The sequence below is a fragment of the Pleurodeles waltl genome, chromosome 4_1, assembly GCF_031143425.1.
Source record: "Pleurodeles waltl isolate 20211129_DDA chromosome 4_1, aPleWal1.hap1.20221129, whole genome shotgun sequence".
Classification (NCBI taxonomy): Eukaryota; Metazoa; Chordata; class Amphibia; order Caudata; family Salamandridae; genus Pleurodeles; species Pleurodeles waltl.
In genome coordinates, this window is record NC_090442.1 from 870,815,276 (window position 1) to 870,835,114 (window position 19,839).

Genomic DNA, 19,839 nt, shown 5'->3' on the forward strand with positions numbered 1-19,839 from the left:
AGGAAAAAAACACGAGCCTTCTTCTGCAGCCCTTTTTTTTTTTTAAACGAAATTTTCGTTGTATTTTGGGTAATTTCTTGGTCTCCTTCAGGGGAACCCACAAAGTCTGGGTACCTCTAGAATCCCTAGGATGTTGGGAAAAAAGGACGCAAATTCGGCACGGGCAGCTTATGTGGAGCAAAAGTTATGAGGGCGAACTGCCCAAAATAGCCAAAATACAGCTCGGCACAGGAGGGGAAAAGCCCCGGCTGCGAAGGGGTTAACGAGCGCAAGCCAGAGAAAGACGTACGCCGTGCCTGGCCTTAGCATGGCCATCGCAAGACATGCACGTTTGCACGCATGGCTTACTGGGTAAGATCCTTGCCAGTCCCCGCCCCCTTGTCAAATTTTCAACGGCACAGGCTGGGAAAGAAAAACTCTAAGCATGGACCGAGAGGTTGAGGAGATGGAAGAAGAATTGGAAAGGGAACTGAAACGGATCAGCCTGTCCTATTGTGAAGAGGACGAAGAGGAATGGACAGAGCCGCCAGAAGAAGCGTCAGCGGCGGTAAGGAGCTGGGAACTGGCAAAGCGCAGCTGCTTTGAGTTTCATTTGTTGTTGCCTGTGTTGCTAGGCGACGGCTACACCTGAAAGTGGCAGCGCCGAGCTTTCGGGTTTTTTTCCTTCCGTGGGCTACCTTTAACAGTCGCTTTCTTTTCGCGTTTGTCTAAGGCATACTAATAACATGTTTTATTTGCAAACTATGTTTTCTTTGGGAAACTTAGGCAGCTGGGAAGTCGGTGTCTAACATCACCTCATTTACAGCACGTGTTTCGCCTTAAACCCCATCAATGTCACAGTACTGTCATAGAAACCCAGAACTTAGACAGGTTTGCATTTTTGCAAAGTGGTTCCCCGAAGCAGTATCATCTCGTCCCTAAGTATTAGATACTATTTAAACAAAAGAAACCGGCAAAGCTTATTGGTCTAGTTTTGGCAACCGTCCTTTTAACTTTGGCAATTGGTGTTTTATTCGGCCTTTTTTTTTGTGCAAAACTTCATTGGTAGTAAAACTTTCAGTCTAAAAAATATTGGCTAAAGGCAAACATATTATTTGTTCTAAAAAAAACATAAATTTTTCCCTGGCACCAAAGGGAACTATTTTGTATGTGAATGTACTCCATATGAGAAGGGAGTATGCCACAGTGAAGTCAGCCAGTGGCTGACCCGCCACCCCATGACATGTTTTTGAGAGGGCGGAAGAAAAAATTTGGATAACTGAACAACAGAGTAAAGGTTGAAGTCTATCAGAAACCCTTATTAGTTAGTATGTTAAACATTATTTCGTAAGATCAAAAAAGGCAATCGGCTGGCGCTGGCTGCCAGCCTTTTGCATTTTCAAGTTTTTTGGTAATATTTTTGTAAATCTTAATTACAAAGAGAGTGTTGAAAAGATAGAGAGGCTTGCAAAGGCAGGTTTGTATAGACAGAGTTGCATACTTAGCCAGACAGATAGTTGATTTGGTACGGATGAAGGCATAGTTAGGTAGAGAAGGTTCCACAGACATAGATGTTTACAAAGATATATATGTGTTTGCATAGACAGACAGATGGCTAGAGTTGCAAAGATAAATCAATAGAGTTGCAACAATGGATATATAGACAAACAGGTAGATAGATATATGAAATTCGGTTACTAGATAAGGGGGGTGAAGCAGGTTGCTCAAGCAGCAACCACAATTCTTGTTAAGGTGAAGCACAAGCAAACCCCAAATTAACCTGTTAATAACAGTCTTGTAGCTTGGCACAAAAGCAGTCAGGCTTAACATAGAGGCAATGTGTAAAGTATTTATGCCGCACTTCAAACAGTGGCAAAGAGAAAACACAACACAAAAAAGTTACATGCCAATTGACACCAAAATGACAAATATCCAATCAGCAGAGCCAAAGATATGCAATTGTAGAGATTTAGGTAAAAATAGAGCTTAACAGCTCAAAGCACTAACTGTGGTGAACTGGTCACACCGGGCTGGGACAAAGTCTCAAGTTCAGACCGACCATGATGAAGTGGAGGCTGGATACAGGGGACCAGGTTAGGCCCACTGAACAAAGTAGCCCAGATCCTGGTTGTAGAGGATTGGGAGATCCCGTTTAGAGGATTTATCCTGCAGCAGCAGTTCCAGTGAGCTGCGGGCTTCCAATGGGCGGTCCTGCATCAAGGATGCGTCACGCAGCAGTGATTTCAGGGAGATGTGTGTTCCTGTGTCAGCAATATGTTGCACAGCAGCAGTTCCAAAATGGAGCTAGGAGGACAAGTGTCACACTGCGTTGGTTCTGCCAGGACCACAGCGGGGCTGGCAGAGCATCTTCAGGCCCATTTTCCAAAGGTCCAGGACTGGGGTGGCACTACTTGGGGAGGCAGGCTGAGCCAAGGTGGTTGAACCTTTTCTGTTTGGGAGGCCTGCCAACTAGTCCTGAAGTCATTCTAGTGGTCCAGAGCTCAAGATGAGGGTCCGGTCCTGCTCACTCAGGTATTAAGGCAGCAGAGTAGCAGTCCTTCTTGCACCAGAGCAGCAGATCATTCCTTCTGAGTCTTCCACAGGTCCAGAGGTGTACTTAAGAGTTGGGTCTGAGGGTCCACAGTTGATCCTTGGTGAAGTTTCTAAAGCATTCCACCCCCAGCAGTGTTTGGAATTTACTTCCTTCCTATCCTGGCCTCAGCTTGTCTGGGAGCACAAAAGACTAATGTGAAGAAACCCTTTGTGAGTTTGCTGAGACGCAACCTTTGTGATGTGCAAATGTGGTACATGACAGCTCCGCCCCACAGCAAGTCAGAGATGGCCCATCCAGCCAGCACCTATTCCCACTTTGTCTCACTGTCTGGGAGCAACACACAAAGACCAACTGCCAGCTACACCTAATCCAGTGACCCAGGACATAGGCTGCAGGCATCAAATGTGTGTGGTTAGAACATTTCTAAAAGTACCATTTTCAAAACTGTGACTTAGAATCTGACTTTACCGTTAAAGAGGATTTTAAATTATATTTCTTTAGAGACCAAACCCGATATTCCTACTTGCTCTCAGTTGAAAGTTATTACTTATTAAATATAATATGGTACCCCAAAGTTATCCGATGGGAGAGCTAGGTCTTGCAGTAGTGAAAAATGAATTAAAAAGCTTTCACTACTAGGACACGTAAAAGTTTCAAGTACATGTCCAACTTTTTAAATACACTGCATCCTGCCCTGTGGGCTGTCTAGGGCCTACCTTAGGGATGACTTATATGTATTAAAAATAAGGTTTAGGCCTAGCAAAAGGTTTATGTTGCCAGGTCGAAATGGCAGCTTACATTGCATATATAGACTTCAATTAGAAATAGCTAAATGTCTATATGAGCATGATCTAACAGAGGGCTAAAATGAAACATAGATCCATACAAGCTGGACAGTCATACTAAATTGGTTTGCAAGTATAGCTGTAGGTGCTTCATTGCGTGCTTACTAACAAAATGATAACTTTATAAAGGTGCAAATAGACTCAATCTGGTATGCCTTGAAATCATACCAGTCAGACAAACAAAAGTCGCTCCAAAAGGAATTTACAACAGCATTACAAGGAGTTAGGAACTGATAAATCTGGACTGTGTCTATGTACTCACATAAAAAAAAAACATGAAGAGCTGATATAAAGAATCATGTTATCACTTAAGTATCTAAACATAAAGGCAATGCTAAAGTAATAATAAAGTAAAAACTGAAACGTTGGCACTAAAGGGAACTGCTCTGTGTGTGTGTATATTATCCATATGAAAAAACAAAATGCAGTCAAAGTGAAGTTATCCTGTAGCTGAAGTAGTCTGACTCATTGATCCATGCTGTGTGCTATAGTGGGCAGAAGCAAATCATGAATGATATAACAAACAGACCAATGAATGAAGAGAGCTGGCTGAAAACCCATCTAAATAAGTATATTTTACTTATAATTTTAGTAAAATAAAAAGATCTTGGCTAACACCAGATCTAACAAGCAGTGGCAAAGTCGATAGTTCTGGCCTTTCACATACGTACATGACCTCAAGTCTTTACTAGATGTCTTTCTTGAGCCAGAAGTAACAGATTGAAGTCTGCAGTTATTCAAAACTTTGCTAGATGCCCCTCTCATGTCAGATGCACCTGCTTCAAACATCCTTTACAAAGCTAGTGTGACTTCAAAATAAATATGAACATATTCACTTTTGCTACTCTGTTGTATTATGCTTGTTTTCTATAAGAAGATTAAATATGTAATGCTTCTATATGATGAGGAATCAATATTTAAATGTTTGATAAATGTGTTGATTACTATGGAATGCTTGTGAACACAACCTAGTATATAGGTACTGGCAGTCACTGGTTATGTCCAGTGCCTTTAACCATATTCTTAGGAAACTTTTTTTTTGAGTGGCATAAATTCTTGTGTGGCAGTAAAATGCAGATATTTTCATAAAATTTCACTGGCGTTTTTTATGGGCTGGTGTAGGAAGAAAAACAATAGCTAAATATTTTTGTTACATATGATGTGTCCTGAAGCAAATGCACTAAATAGAAGAGGGCTTACCCACTGATATAGCCTGTGTGTTGTGGTGACAGTGAGCAATATTTGAGTAACTTAATGGAAAGAGCTGAATGACTTTACATATTTTTAGTATTACTGTTTTTGGAAAACATCAAGTTGGGAGCTTACAGGTACTAGAAGTCACTATTAAATGGAAGTGCCTTCAAAGTTATTAGTAACACACTTGCTTTTGAGTGCCACTATGCATGTATGCCTATAACCCCAGTCTTGCTCAAGTGAAAGCCTATCACCCCATGCTATATGCTATGGTAAGAAGAAGCAAAATGTCACTGTCAGTAGAACAGAACAGAGTAGATGAATATATTTGATGTAAGGTTTTTTTTTTTGTATATACATTCACCAACCTTTATTTCCTCAAGCAAACTGTCAATGTCAGTGGAACAGCTCCACAGAAAAAGGTATTTGATGAAAGGTTCTTTAATTGTTTATATATGTGTGTGTGGAGTTCCTCAAATTATTAGAGGCAAAATCTTCAAAATTCTTTCACACAGCTGCAGTTCCTCAAGACGCTACTAGAGGTCTCTCTCGAAGTCATTTGCAAAAGCACTGAAATTCTGTCAGGAAGCTGTAATTCATCAAGTCCCTACTAGAGGTCCCCCTCGAGCCTGATGCAAAATCTTCAAAATTCACTTAGGTGCAAATCCTCAAGGCATTTCTTGAGATCTCGCTCGAGTTAGATACAAAATAATTAAAGTTCTTTCATGAAGTTTCAGTTCCACACGTGGTTACTACAAGTCCTTATCAATTCAGATGCAAAAACATCAACTGACTTTTCGCCGAGCTGGGGCCTAAGGCCTCAACCTAGACATTTGCATATATAGTCATGCTACTTTAATAGCTTGTTTTCTCTAGGATAAATAAATATACCAAAGCTGTTTTATAGTTATAGTAATGGAGCAATCTACAATAAATGTCTTGAGTGTTTTGGAAATGGGTGATGACACCCTACTATACAAAGGGACTATCTGTCACTGCCTCTAAGAAGTTGAAGTGTCTAAAATGATTTATTCTTGGGGAAACCGTTTTTAGGTGTATATGTGTATGGGTAAAACACAGCTGCTCAAAGTGGAAGCATACAATGGCTGGAGGTGGTTGGTCCCTTGATCCATTGTTTGTGCTTTGGTCAAACGGATCATAATTTGAGTGACATTGAGTAGGTCAATATTGTAAGAGTGTTGAGAGAAAGCACCTACATATGGATGCATTTAATGATGATATGGCGTGGAAAAATTAGGCTGTCAGGGTGTTTAAAGCTGTGTAAGAAATTGTAATTGGTTGACTGGGGTGTGAGCCCTGGTCAACCAGCCACCACAATCCTTGTCAGAGTAAGGCACAAGCAAACTCCAAATTAACCTATGCTCATCACCCTGGTGGATTGGCACACAGCAATCAGGCTTAACGTGGAGACAACATGTAAAGTATTTGTGCAACACTTCAAACAGTAACACAGTGAAAACACACCATGAAAGGAACCCACAACCATATTAGAAAAACTGAGTGTTTTTTAAATAAATAAAACAAGACCAAAACGACAAAAAATCCAATTAGTAGAACTGGAGATATTGAATTTCAAAGTTTTTAGAGAAAATAGCTGCTAAAAGTGTAATGCGCCAAATGTGGATATCTGGTTGTGTCAGACCAGGAAAAAGTTCAGGCCAACTTGATGGAGTGTGAGCTAGCTACGAGAACCCAGTTAGGCCCACTGAACACAGTACCTTAAACTCTGGTTTGTGGACCGTTGAGGGGATCTGCATCAAAGGTGTGTCATGAAACCAAAGTAATGGGTTAGTTCTGAGATGCGGTGAGACTGCAGAGTGAGGTTCTGTTATGTTGAGGAACCTGTCGACGGGGCTTAGGATGCAAAGTCCGGTGTCAAGGATGCAGTGTGCAGTCAGGCGATGTGTTGGTTCTGAGAGGCTGCGATACGGAGTCCAACGTCTTTGTCGAGGCTGCTGAGAGATGCAAGGGCCAGTGCCAAGGATGTGTCCCACAGTGGCGGTTACAAAAGCTATGTTGGTGGTGGTAATTGGATTGCAATCCACTCAGCAGCGGAGATGGGTTGGTTCTGCTTGGGGTAGTGCAGCTGCAGAGGTGCATCAGTTCCGCTGGAGCCACAGAGGCTAACAGTGCACTTTAAGCCTGCTTCCAAGGGACCAGGACTGGGGGGGGCACCATTTGGCAGGGTAGAATCACAGATGGCAGAGTCCGGGTGCAGGTGCAATGTTGTTGGAAGCCTGTTGTGTCCCTGAGGCTTCAGATCAGCAGGCCTGCCAACTAGCCCATGGAGTCACTCTGTGGTTTAGGTTCAAAAGATGCAGGTCCAGTCATTCTTGCGTATGCAAGAGGGCAGCAGGTTAGCACATCAAAGCAGGAGTCCAGCCTAGTGGCAGTTCCTAAGCAGCACAGCAATCTTTCTTCCTGGCAGAAAGATCCAAAAGTGTACTCCTATGTGGTGTCTGAGGTCCAGTATTTATATCCAGTTGTGCCTTTAAAGTGGGGGTGAAGCTTCTAAAAATTTCCCTTTGAAGTCCTCTGGCATCCTGCCTTCCCTGCCCTGGCTCCAGACTAACTACAGGGTATGCAGACCTTTGAATAGAGGCGGGATAGAGCCTATTCAGGTGTAAGTGAAACTGTGCCCAGCTCCTCTCTCCCACCTTGCCAGTGATCTCCCTTCTAGCCACACATAAGCCCCCTATTGTGTGTGTGTGACTGTCTAGGAGAAACACACACAGCCCAACTTTCAGCTACACCCAAGTTGTGACCGGGGACAGGCTGTGCGCACTAAATGGATAAAGCTGTAAAATGGCAACTTTCCAAAAGTGCAATTTTATTTTCAGAAGTGAAGTTTAAAATCTGACTTTACCATAAGTTAGGACTTTTTAAATAGTGGTTTCAGAGAGACCAAACATGAATTGGTTATCTCGTCTCATTTGGAAATTACATTTATAAAATATAATAAGGCAACACCAGGGTTATCCTATGGGAGATATAGGCCTTGTGGTAGTGAAAATCAAGTTTGAGTTTTTCACTACCAGGACATGTAAAACTTTATAGTACATGTCCAACTGTTTGAATATATTGACCCTTGCCCTTTGGATTGTCCAGGGCCTACCCTATGGGTGACTTGTACACATTAAAAAAGAATTTTTGGGTCTGGCAAAAGGTTTATTTTGCCAGGTCGAAATGGCAGTTTAAAATCCCCATATACACAGGCTCTGCAAAGGTAGGCCTGAGACATATTTAAAGGGCTAAATAAGTGGGTGGCACAGAGTTTTGCAGGCTCACTAGTAGCATTTAATTTACAGGCCGTGGGCAAATAAAATGCTAAGTTACTGGGGTCTTACAAGTAAATTAGATATGCAAATTATAGACCACCTGATGTTATCCCGTTTTAAGGACTAAGCAGATGCACTTCAGCACTGGTTAGCAGTTGTAAAGTGTGCAGAGTCCTAAGGCCAGAAAAAAACAAAATCAGAAAAGTGAAGGAGGAAGGCAAAAGGTTTTGGCGAAGGCTACACTAAAGTTTTGCTGGCATTAAGGTTATCAGACTATGCATATTCCAGTAGTAGTGGAGAAGTTATATCACCAGAAATAAAAGGTATAATTCTATCAATTTACACTAATTTATGTAAAAACATTGGAGGCATTTGGTATATTGTAAATGCAGGAAGGGGCCTTAAGTTTATTTTTTTGTACCTGTCAGAACTCCATTCAGGAGGCCACAGGCACATTGGGGCTACTGGTCCCAACCACTGGGTGTGAGGCCTTTTGCTACTGTTGTCCTGGTACTGGTCCTACTCTTGATTCTGAACACTGGGCCAAGTACCCCTTCTGCACTTCACATCTCAGTAGTAATGTGGTCAAGCTGTCCAAGCCTTCCTATGGGAGTGGGGTGGGGGGTGGAGACTGATATGGGTTAACGACCATGGGCTCTCAGAGCATGTTTGCAATAAATCATTGTTCAGCCAAATACTTACTTTTATGAAAAAAAAGAGGTCTTTTATTTCTACTGCTACCAACTCTAAGGGAAAATATGATCTTCACAAGCATTTGCACAGTACCCCCGGAGGTTGGGGTTCTAGTGTTTATTTGGTAGTTCCCTGTCCCACTCCTTCCTTGCTCAAGCAATGGTGGTTATTCTAAATTCACTATTGTTAGCAGCCAAGAAATGCCAAACTACTAGTCCAAGTCTCACAAGCCAACTTTGACTCTAATTTAAAGTCAACAGTGTTCCAGTGCCACTGTGCTAACTAGCAGTTCCCCTGGGGCCAATAGGCCCGAAATCAATCTTAACTGCACCAGCAGGTGTGGAGCGTCTGGAGTTTCTGCGTGCACTCTGTCTGTGGGTGCTTGGAGAGGCAGCAGCTGAGTTCAGGTGAATTTGCTACAAAAGGCCCAGGTGGGCTGCACTCATTGAGTGCAGAGTTCCTCATATTTGGTGGCTCTCCTGAAGTGACCGGATGTTCTTTGCTGCTCCTCCTGACAGGTAAGTATCCAATCTGTATCACAGTGTAGGTTGTTGTGATGATTCTGGCACGGATCCCTCATCTTGGTGATGGTGTGCAGGTGCCTTCTCAACGTCTTCACTTCTCTGGTGGGAGAATTCACATCAGGTCGCAGTTCTTAATGCTCCCGGCGACTCCTTGGGCATACCGGGTCACTGTATCCTCACACTACATGGACATCCGCCCGATAGGCACTGAGAAGTCCTCTGCGACGACCCTCCTGACACAAGGTGTTGCAGGCCACTGCTGCGCACGGCTACGGCCCTTAATATGCTGCAGTCTTTTTCATGGCATATGGGGTTGCTGACTTGGCACTATGCACAGGCTCTGGTCCGACTGGCTCAGCACGACATATGGTACAAATCACTGCGGCCCTCCTCTGACTTTGTCCTCTTACGTGCGGTGACACAATCAGTGCAGAAGCCGTCTCCTCACACCTTATAGGGGGAGTCCACTCAACCGGGCTTCCCACTGGACCTTGCTCCCTCCAGTGTTCTCCTGTTTTTGACAGGGCACACTGGTCTTGGCAAGCAGGCAGGCGCTGGTGCTCCAAGCTCCAGGGCAGGTCTTGAATTCCCTGGGTGATGTCCCCTCACCCAGCAGGGAGGCCAGCCAGCATTTGCCCCCCAGTTCTGGTCACAGGCAGAAGTCTAGCAGAGCATCCTACCTTCACACAGCCCTCCTGGCTGCTTGACATATGACAGTTTTGGGGGTCTCAAAATCCCGTTTTCATAGTCCGTTTCAAAACACCAAATGTAATTTAGTGTTTAAGTTTTTTAAGTTTTATGTTGGGGGTCTGCTTCTTTTGGAGTTTCCACTCTGCTCTCTCTTCCTTTTTAAACAGCATTCTTTCACAGCAGGAGTGACTCAAAGCTGATGGCCCCACAACACAGGCCATGGGAATGACTAGAGTTCACGCTTAGATGTTAGCCACTGTGATGTGTACATCAAAAGGATACCCTAGGGACCCAGCCCTACTCTTTATGATTCTCTCATCAGCCCCATCTGCTTCCTGAGATGTACCTTGGTAACTTCCTTGTGAACTTCACCGAATCAAAGAGCACCCTTTGACGTGAACACTGGAAGCCTGGCTCTCCCTCTTTAGTGTGTGTCCCACCCAGCTCACAGGAATGTAGCAATACACAAATCTGTCTGGGGGGATTCCTATACTGCCTTCCTTGTCTCACCATGCAGGTCTTGGCCCCCCAAAATGGTACCGAGGACTCCTCATGCATTGTACTATTGACAAGTACACACATAGCCAGTGCAGGTATTCAGCATACGTACACTGCACTGTGAGCTCCCTGTACTGGACCAATCATAGGCACACATACGCCCATCACATACTGTGAGAGAACAGGGCTGATTGCAGAGGCCCACTAACATTTTGCCCCCATTTTCCACTTTTTGCTGGTGTTTTCCTGACTCTGATGGTGCCCTGGGTACTGCTAACCAGTCCCAGGACCTGTGCTCTGTGTAAAACCAGTAAGCAAATTAGGCTAATTATAATTGGCTAAGTCAACCTACCTATAAGTCCCTACTATATGGTAGGGCATGGAGGTTTAGGTATCCCAGCATAGGTAGTGCCCCCATAGGTGCACTGCTGCGGTGCCCAGTGTCATTTTAAAGGCAGGCCTGCCTTGTTGGCTGCTTTTAAATTAAAGTAACATGCAAATTCGACTGTTCCAAAGTCTTAAACTGCCTTATTTTTACATATAAGTCACCCCTAAGGTGTGCCCTATGTGCCCCTAGGGCTGGGTACCATGTAACTATAAGCAGGGACTTTATAAAATAGTTTTATAAGCCCTGGTGAGGTAAAAACAGCCAAATTTGTTTTTCCCTCATTGTAATGAATGGCCTCCATAGGCTAGAATGGGGAGACTTTATTTTAATTTTAAAAGTCCCCTTAAGTGACAGATACAAGAAGTTTGGTATCAAATTGATTGTTATAATTAATCCCACAACTTCCAGTTGTTGGATTTAATATAACTTGTTCAGGTAAAGAGTTTTAAACTTTACCTGAAAACTTGCCAACTTCAGCCCTGCAGTGTTTTTTGCTGCTGCACTCTGATTGGCCAGGCTGCCTTGATGAGGTGTGAAGTGGCCTTGCTTCACACAAAGAGATGTGCCTGTGGGAGGAGATCTCCCCTCAGCAGATGGTGAGGCAGGAAGGGGGGAGGTCTGCCAAACCGGTCTTCAAAGGCAGAGAATGACCTTTGGAGCAACCCAGCAACACCCCCACATCCTGCAAACCCAGACAGTTAGGTGCCCCCTTGATTAGATTAGGAGAGGGCAGGAGAGGGGTGTGTTTAGGATTTTTAGCTAGGGAAGGACCCTGCCCCTGATTGGAGAACCAGGACCCCCCTGTTTTTCACCCAGGAGCAAGGATAAAACTGGCAGACCTGCACCCACACCTCAGATCCCTATCAGATTCCAACAAGGAAGAACTACAGGAGAAGAAGGACTGCCCTGCTGGACCCCTGACTTGCACCTGGACACTGCACTCCGGAGGACTGCACCAGCTGCACATTTGGGCTTCACCACTAAAAGGACTTTACCTGTCTTCTACTGCTTCAAGATGGGACTCCCTGTTTGCTACAGGTACAAAGGAGCTGCCCAGAGTCTCCTGCATCAAGCCCTGCAACCAGAGCCCAGCTGACCAGCGTCCAGTGGCCATTTGAGGATTCTGACCAGGTGCATTCTGGGAATTGTAGTTCCAACTCCCAAAGAGCAACTCAGAGCTTCTGGAACCTTGGATAAAGTTGTGGACACTTCAAGGACACAAAAAGGACCTCTGGAAGAAGATCCAAAAGTTTGAAGAAACTCCATAAGTTGAAGAGGTGCATTGTGGGAGTTGTAGTCCCAGACCCAGAGAGGCACACCAGAGCCACTGAACCCGTGGCTGGTGCTGTGGACCACTTTCCTGAATCAAACACTTCTGAAAGTAAGTGTGACAGTGTTACCTTGTGGGTGGCCTGAACTCTGGACTTTTTTCCTTTCCAGTGTGACCTTTTTTTTAACCCTTTGAGTGCTAGTTGCTTCTATGCGCCAGAAAGCAGCATTAATTCTTTAAAAATTCATATCCCTGGCTCCCCTTATCCAATTGTATTTGTTTTGATGTCATTTTAAAGATAAAAATATAATCTATGTTTATAAATTGATTTGGGATTTTTAAACTATTTCCTGTGTTTTACTTAATTATTGTTTTGTGATATTTGAATGCTTTACACTCTGTCTCCTAAGTTAAGCCTTGTCGCTCGTTGCCAAGCTACCAAGGGTTGAGCTGGGTTTAATTTACTGAGACCTAACTGGACCTAAGTGGAGGTTAGTGGCCTATTGCTAAGTGTAGCTACTTACCTGCCCTTACCAATAACCCATTTTCCAACACATAAGTTTACAAAGCATGCACTGCACAGCCCTATATCCTCATTTATTGTACCACTCACAAACCCACATATTCACAGCACCTTTATTTAACATGCACACTCTGCACAGCTCTACATTCTTCATGTGCTGTATGCACTCGCAGGTAGACATACAAGCAGCACATGCATTTAACATGTACGCACTGTACAATATTGCATTATCCTTGCATTGTACCCTTCTCAAGCACACATAAACCCCACTGCAGATACACAACTCTTGTGCTGCACAGCCCTTCACCTTCACACTAAACCAATGCAGGCCAAGGCGTTAGTTAAGCACACAGAGTGATCTGTAGGCCTCAATCCAGTGACACAGGTTAAAAAGGACGTGTTCATTCCTATTGATCACTACGTGCTATGCCATCACCTCCCTCATGTTGATTAACTCCTGGTGAAGATGGTAGGCTTCTACCATTATGAGAGTAGCTTCCCTCCTGGTCTAACAAGACTGCAATCGGTGAGATAGGCCTGTGTCATGGTGCACATGTACGATCTGTGTTTGCCTGTTAGAGCAAAAATCAGCATTAGGGATCCAGACATCATTACAGTTGGGACACTCAGGGCGGGTGTGAATGTTCATCACGATGGAGAGGACTTTTAATTCTCAACGGTATCGATCTTGATCATGTTATTGATGACATTGTGAGATCCAAGCTGAATGTACAAAGAAAAAATTATGTGTGTCTATTATGCTGCTGGGAAATTCACTGATAGAAACTGTACGAAGGTAATGATGAGGAAGTAAGCAGACTGTAACTGTCAGAACTGCTTTCAGAGTCTGACTGGGAAAGCAGGAGTTACTGGACGCAACTGTGGTGGCTGAGGCATTTTACTCATGTTGTCCCGGGGCCCGGGGCCCAGTCTACTATGTGCTCTGAGCAACTGAGCCAAGTACCACTTCCACATTAGCCTCTCAGTGTTAGCCCGAGCCGAGCAGTCCAAGGCTTCTGAGGAAGAAGGTAGGTGCAGGGTGAAACAGTCTCGCAAATCAATGTATGTACATTAAGCTCCACAATCGAATGTTCAGCTAAATACCTGCTTTTTAAACAATAGTATTTATACACCCACAAACCAAAACACAGTACACACTAAATAATAAGACACACTTCGTAAGGTCTGTATTCTAGCATGGTCCCCATGGGCACCAGCATTTTGCTCTACGAGCTACAGACCAGATTATTTCCTATTCACTTGAGGCAACATCCAGGTTAGGCCCTGCTAGAGCATACGAGTCTTAGAAGTCCCACAGTGGCTAGCTAAAGTCAAATTGTCCCTGCGCCCTTGGTGCTGCAGTCAGACCAGTTACTCCCACCCACAGGCTCTGCAACACAAGGATTGGTCTTACCTGCTCCACCAGGACACAAGATAGGGGGCCCAGGAGTGGTCTGCAGTCCACGGTCCAGGTCAAAGGCTAAAGGGGCTGTCAAGCAGCAGTAGTCTCTTTGTGGCCAGCCTGATGTCTAAGTCTGCGGTGCTCCTCTGTCGGTGCGATAAGTACCCTTGGGTCCCGCAGGCAGACACTATGTGCTGACATTTTGATGACGACATAGCAACTCAGAGTTAACGTTTTGCACTTGGTACATGGTTAACGGCCCACTCCTCCTTCCGGGGCCCCCACAGGACAAATACGAAGATCACTTTTCATGATCTCAATGTGATCTCCCTCTGTGAGTGACAACATTGTTCTCCTGGGCAATCTCCCTCCCACTGCCACATTGCTGCACCTTGGCAACGGCTTTCTAGATCTACTGTGGTCTACAGCTACAGGTGGTCCCAAACATGCACCTAATGTACTGTCCCGGTTTGGGTCCCAGTACTCCACAGGGTAATGGCCTTCTTCCTCTTAATGCTGCACCAGGGCGATACCCTTATTGTTCACTGGCCCCCACCTGGTTTATAGTGGATGTCAACAATGCACAGGGGAAGACTGCTGGATCTGTACAGTGGTCCTGATGTGGACCTGATTTGTACACTCTGCTCCTGGTATACACTCATCAAGACCCTCACTGGATCTTGCTCCCTCCAAACAATCCCCCACTTGTCACAGGCTCCTCTGGTTATGGATCAAGCAGACATTCATGCTCGAGTCTAAAGGGCAAGCAATCTTGATTCTCCTTGGTGATATCACCCTCCCCGAGGAGGGAGTTTGGAAGAACCTTAGGGCCATATGTACGAAAGCTTTTTCCCATAGACACAGAATGGGTAAAATCCTTTCGTACATCTGGCCCCTAGTCTCCAGCCCTGGTCCAAACAGGCAGAACCCGTGCTGAGCTAACAGTGTGATAATCTGGGATTCTCAAGCTCTGCTTTTTATAGTCCAGTCCAAACACAAATGTGATTTAGTATCTATGTATTTTAATTTCATGTTCTGGCTTTTACCCATTCTGAAGAGTCCATTACTCTGTTGTGCTCTTCATTCAGAGAGCAGTCTGTCACAGCAGGTGTCTCCAAATCTGATGGTCCTAAACCGACTATGGGAGTGATTCAAGGTTCACACCTGAATGTCGGCCTCAGTGATATGGGTGCACCCAAAGGTTACTAAAGGCGTCTAGCCCTACACTTTATGATTTCCGTATCAGCCCCATCTCCTTCCTGAAACGTGTCCAGGCTCCTTTTGATCTGTGACTTATTTTAAAATGAGAGAGCCATTTTGAAGTGCACAAGGGGCATGGCTCTTGCTTCCTCCATTGTCCGACTTACCCAGCTCTCAAGAATAAAGTTTTCCACAAATCTTTTGGGGAGAGGGGATCTGGTGCCTCCACATGTTTCCCTAGCGAGTCCTGAGCCCCATAAAATGGAACCCAGAGACTTCCATATATTGTGCCCTTCACAAGCACACATTAATCCCTGTGCTGAGGGCTCAGTGACCTCGTGGCTACAATGTGGGAGGCCTATAATGCTTTGATACGTGGTTGGATGATAGCCCTCATGGTGAGTATAAAAGAGGGAGAGGGCCAGTAGAGAGAAGGAAGAGCAGATATTGGAATGGGATGCTCAGTACATAGCATGCCTCATTGAAAAGCTAACAGACCTCATTGAGGTCTTGAAGGTTGATTATTGGGAGTTAGCCTTTCAGAGGCCAGGTCATTGTTCCAGGCACAATAGCATAGACTCTGTGAGGTGGGGAACAAGGTGTGGAAGCTGTTGGTGTGGTTAGCAAGGGAGGAAGAGGGCCAGAGGTGAATCTTGAGATTAGTGACACATGCAGAACAAGTCATAGCCACAGCCTTGGGAATAGCCCAGGCTTTCGCAGACCCCCCTGGCAGATCTCTATGCCCGAAAATGGCCAACAACTGCTTCAGTGATTTAAGTGAAAACCTCAGGCACATTCCAATCAAGAGGTTGGACAAGGGGGCAGCGAAATCCCTAAAGGGTGATCTGGAGAAGGAGGAAATTGCTGAAGCTTTAACACAGCTGAAAGGTGGTGGGAGGGGTGAAGTGCTGAGCCCCAGCAGTTTTACAGTAAAATACTTTGCTGTGTGAAGCGGCAGGTGGAACTGATCCACATAAAGTTGGTGGAGGCTCGATCCCACGGGATACTGCAATATCGTTTTGATTTATACACAGGGCACGATCAATCTTTGCTCATCCTACAGGTTGACCTTGCTCCTCAACGTGGAGACGAAGGTCCTCGCAAAAGGTTTGGCCAACCTCCTGCTGCTGGCGATTCACAATATAATGATTCTGAACCAATCTAGTGTTATGCTATACAGACCTACTATTGTTACAAATAAACAAGGTAAAGCTCAGGCGTGCAAACAAACAGTCCCTTTTAACCAAACACCTGGAGGGCATAGCCCCTTAAAAATCACATGACCTATCCACACAACTGTGGGGGCCATCTTGGAACAGAATATCTTTCATCAAACCTGTTGAATTCCTGATCAATCCTAACATTCAATATGAAAAATAGGCAACAATGTGATGCATTCAAACATCAAAGTGAATCCAAACACGGATATACAGTCATAACTACCTCAGTGGTCAAATAGTCCCTCTTAACCCAACGCTTGGAAGGCCTTATCCCTTAAAAATCACATGACCTATCCACAACACTGTGGCGGCCATCTTGGAACTGAGTATCTTTCATCAGAACTAATCAGGATAGACCATCTAACAAATTCCTAATTGGTCTAATACAATAAATGGCCAACAATTTGATACACAAATCAAACCTGTATCAGCCAAAGGCCTCTTAAACATTAAAGTAAATGTGAATCCTGAGCGTTATGATTGATCGGAGCTCAGTGGGAGTTTACGTATTCCTGGTGAAGTAAGTAATATTTGTGTTTCATGATTTATGTTCTATTCCGACTTAAAGTTGAGTGTGTTTGTGGGAATCTGGTTAATGGATTGGCCTTTATTTTGTCTTCATGTAGATTACATTGTCCTTTCCTTATACTGGAATAATTGACTAGCGGTAGTAAGCATGGTCCTATGGAAGTCCTGCTACTGTAGATTGGATGTTAGAACTTTACTCTTGACTTGGTAAGTTTTTTTATTTAATTGGGTGTGCCGGACTAAGCAGTGCTGTTCTAGGAAGTTGATATTGAAGCAAGCATTAATATGTTGTATTGCTTTATTTTTGGAATTGGTTTCGGATATTAGTTGGTTCACTTTGCTTGGGGGTATTCAACTTTTGTCAGTTGTTTGAGGCGCACTGATGGGTGATTTTTTTTTTTTTTTTTTTGTATGTGTATACGCATGTGTGTGTGTGTGTGTATATATATATACATATATATATATGTGTGTGTGTGTATACACTTTTTTTGTGAAAATTTGGTGTTGCGTGTTATGACGATGTGAAGAATGCACGTTTTACACGGAGGTTTATGTAGGCTGTTTTTTGGTGTGCCTTGTAGGTGGACGATTTACTTGCATGTACACCGTGGTTTGGTTTTGTGCTGCTTTTTAGTGTTGTTGACCGTTTTATTAATGTGGGTTATTTATTGTGTTGTAGAGCAACAACTATTGTGATTTAATCCACTTTGACACATTGTCCTGAGGAAGGTCTCATGGACTGTTTAAGGGTTGGGAGACCGAAACATCAACCTTATACTCTCCATGAGGCAATTCTTCGCATGAGCTGCTGGAGTCCATTAGGAGTGATTTCTTATTGTTTGAAAAACTGCATATAGTACTCAAACCTTTTGTGGTTGAAGAGTCAGGAGGGTTGATATTCTCCTTCTGTCCCTTGGATGTAAAGGGATTGTGGACTAGAGGGGTCACCGGTGCATTTGTATAAAAACAATAAACATTCTCTTTGTTGCTTTGCTATATTGATGAATATATTATTAGTGAATATATAAAAATTATTAATTTTTCCAGAAACGAATTACACGCTGTTTGAAGATTTATTCATTTATGGAATTTGAATTATGGTTCATTACAACATTAGTAGTACTTAATATCGCTGAAATATTTGAATGCAAATGATTCCTCCATGAACATTGTGTGCTTTACATACAGGTCTACTAGGCACAATCTCAGGCACATCTTTGGATGCCTAGCCTGTGAGGCCTCCATGTGAGAACCAGCAACACTGTTGGTCGTTGAAACTTCCAACGCATTTGACTTGCTGGAATGGCAGTTCTTGATGACGCTGTTGGAGAGAATTGGCATTGGTCCTTTCTTTCAAGCCTGGGTCGGTCTTCTGTATACTGGCCCTACGGCCTGTGTCAGGGTGAATAATACACTCTCAGTGGGGTTTGCTTTGGAGAGGGGGACGAGACAAGGTTGCCCGTAGTAGCAAGGTGGCAGTATTTTGTGCTATAACTGGGGACTCTTACCGTGTAATACTAGCACGTTACCCAGAAGTGGACCTCTGGTTCACACTAGTAAACCGTAGCTCAGTCCTGGTAGAGTGGCAAAGAGCAGTCAGACTATTTAGAAGAATATGTGTAAAGCATTTCACAACAACCACAGGGACGATAAGTAAATGAGACAACTGAAAAGAAATCCGACACCAATTTAGAAAAATAAAACCGATTTTTATCTTAATTTAAACACCAAAACACACTTTTTATCTTACACTCAACCGGAGTTGTGAATTTTTAAAGCATTGAAAAATAGAGTACTTTTAGTGGTCAAATGACTTGCTTTGAAGTCAATGGGGAAAACTACAGTGTGCAATTGATCACTTGTAGGGTGAACTCCAGGAACTCACTTGGAGTTAAGGTTTTGTGGCTCCCTAGACCAAGCCCCACAATCGGTTCCAGTTACCTTGCTCAGTCTGGATGCAGAGGTGCTCTGGCTGTCCTTGGTGCTGACAGGATCTGTGGCCGCTATCAAAATGCAGCACTTGGCAAAAGCACATTGTGATGTGGACTCACACTGTACCCTCGAAAAGGAGAGGCCTTTGGGGTCCAAGGACCTGGACTCCACAGCTAAAACTCCGCCACAACATCCGGCGGCTCTGGGTGCGTAGGTGGCTTTGCAGCTGTCAATCACAGGGGCTGGTTGTGTCAAAGATACTTTGCTGCTCCTCTCGAAGTCGCCTCCATCAGGATGCAGATTCTCCGGAATGGGGTCGTTGCTGATATTGTTTAATATGCCAGGGAACTGCTCTGGAGTCAGTGATGTACAAGACGCTGTCTGTTACCGAACTAGCAACAGACAAGCCTTTGCAACACGAAAGTAGTCCACCGTAACTTTGTCGGCTGGAGGTCGTCTGGAAGGGAATAGCGGCTCGAAACTTGGAAGGAGCCTCACTACCACTTCGGGAGTGCAGGTCACCTACTGTCTTTGGGCTCACTCACGAGGGGCCCAACGGGTTGCATTTCTGGGGGCGCAGCACAACGATTCTTCAGCAGTTGAAAGTGACTGATACCAACAGTCAGGGGAATCAGCTTTAGGTTTCTGGCATCCACTGAACTCCCTGTTGCTGGGAGCAAAGGGTTTTCACCACAGGCACATGTTATTCACACAGTTCCAGTATATGGTCTCTTCAGGGCACTTAATTGGCCTCTGTTTGCATTCTTCTTGATTTCAAAGTCAGAACTGAGGTTCTGGTGCCAGGGGAGCCCCTTAAATCCTGGTTTAGGGAGGAACAGTCCTGTCCTGTGAGGGACAGTGGCCTGCCTCTGAAGTGCCGACTTCATGTGGGAGTACATCACTTTTCTACCCAGAACCCACTATTGCTAAGGTTTGCCAACATGGCAGAATCCTTTTTCAGCTGCACGGATGTATGCCTCCTGAATAGCTCATTTCCCACCTGCCACGTGGTCAGGGCAGGAAGGGCTTTGTTCTTCAGTGGGGGACAAGAGGTTACACATCAAGAGCAGTGAAGCCTTTGAGGCTCCCCCATCTTGATT

General features: G+C 44.4%; 1 protein-coding gene across 2 annotated transcripts in view; it reads left to right on the top strand.

The window, feature by feature from the left end:
* The first annotated feature begins 292 nt into the window (after positions 1 to 292).
* The window catches only part of LRRIQ1 (leucine rich repeats and IQ motif containing 1), a 1,566,481-nt gene continuing 1,546,934 nt past the window's right edge, over positions 293 to 19,839 (top strand). Inside the window, exon 1 of one of the 2 annotated variants that reach the window (XM_069229624.1) lies at positions 293 to 547. In XM_069229624.1, coding sequence (XP_069085725.1) covers positions 425 to 547 — 123 coding nt within the window. In that variant the 5' untranslated portion in view covers positions 293 to 424. The remainder of the gene's footprint in view (positions 548 to 19,839) is intronic. The other variant, XM_069229625.1, reaches the window with a different exon arrangement.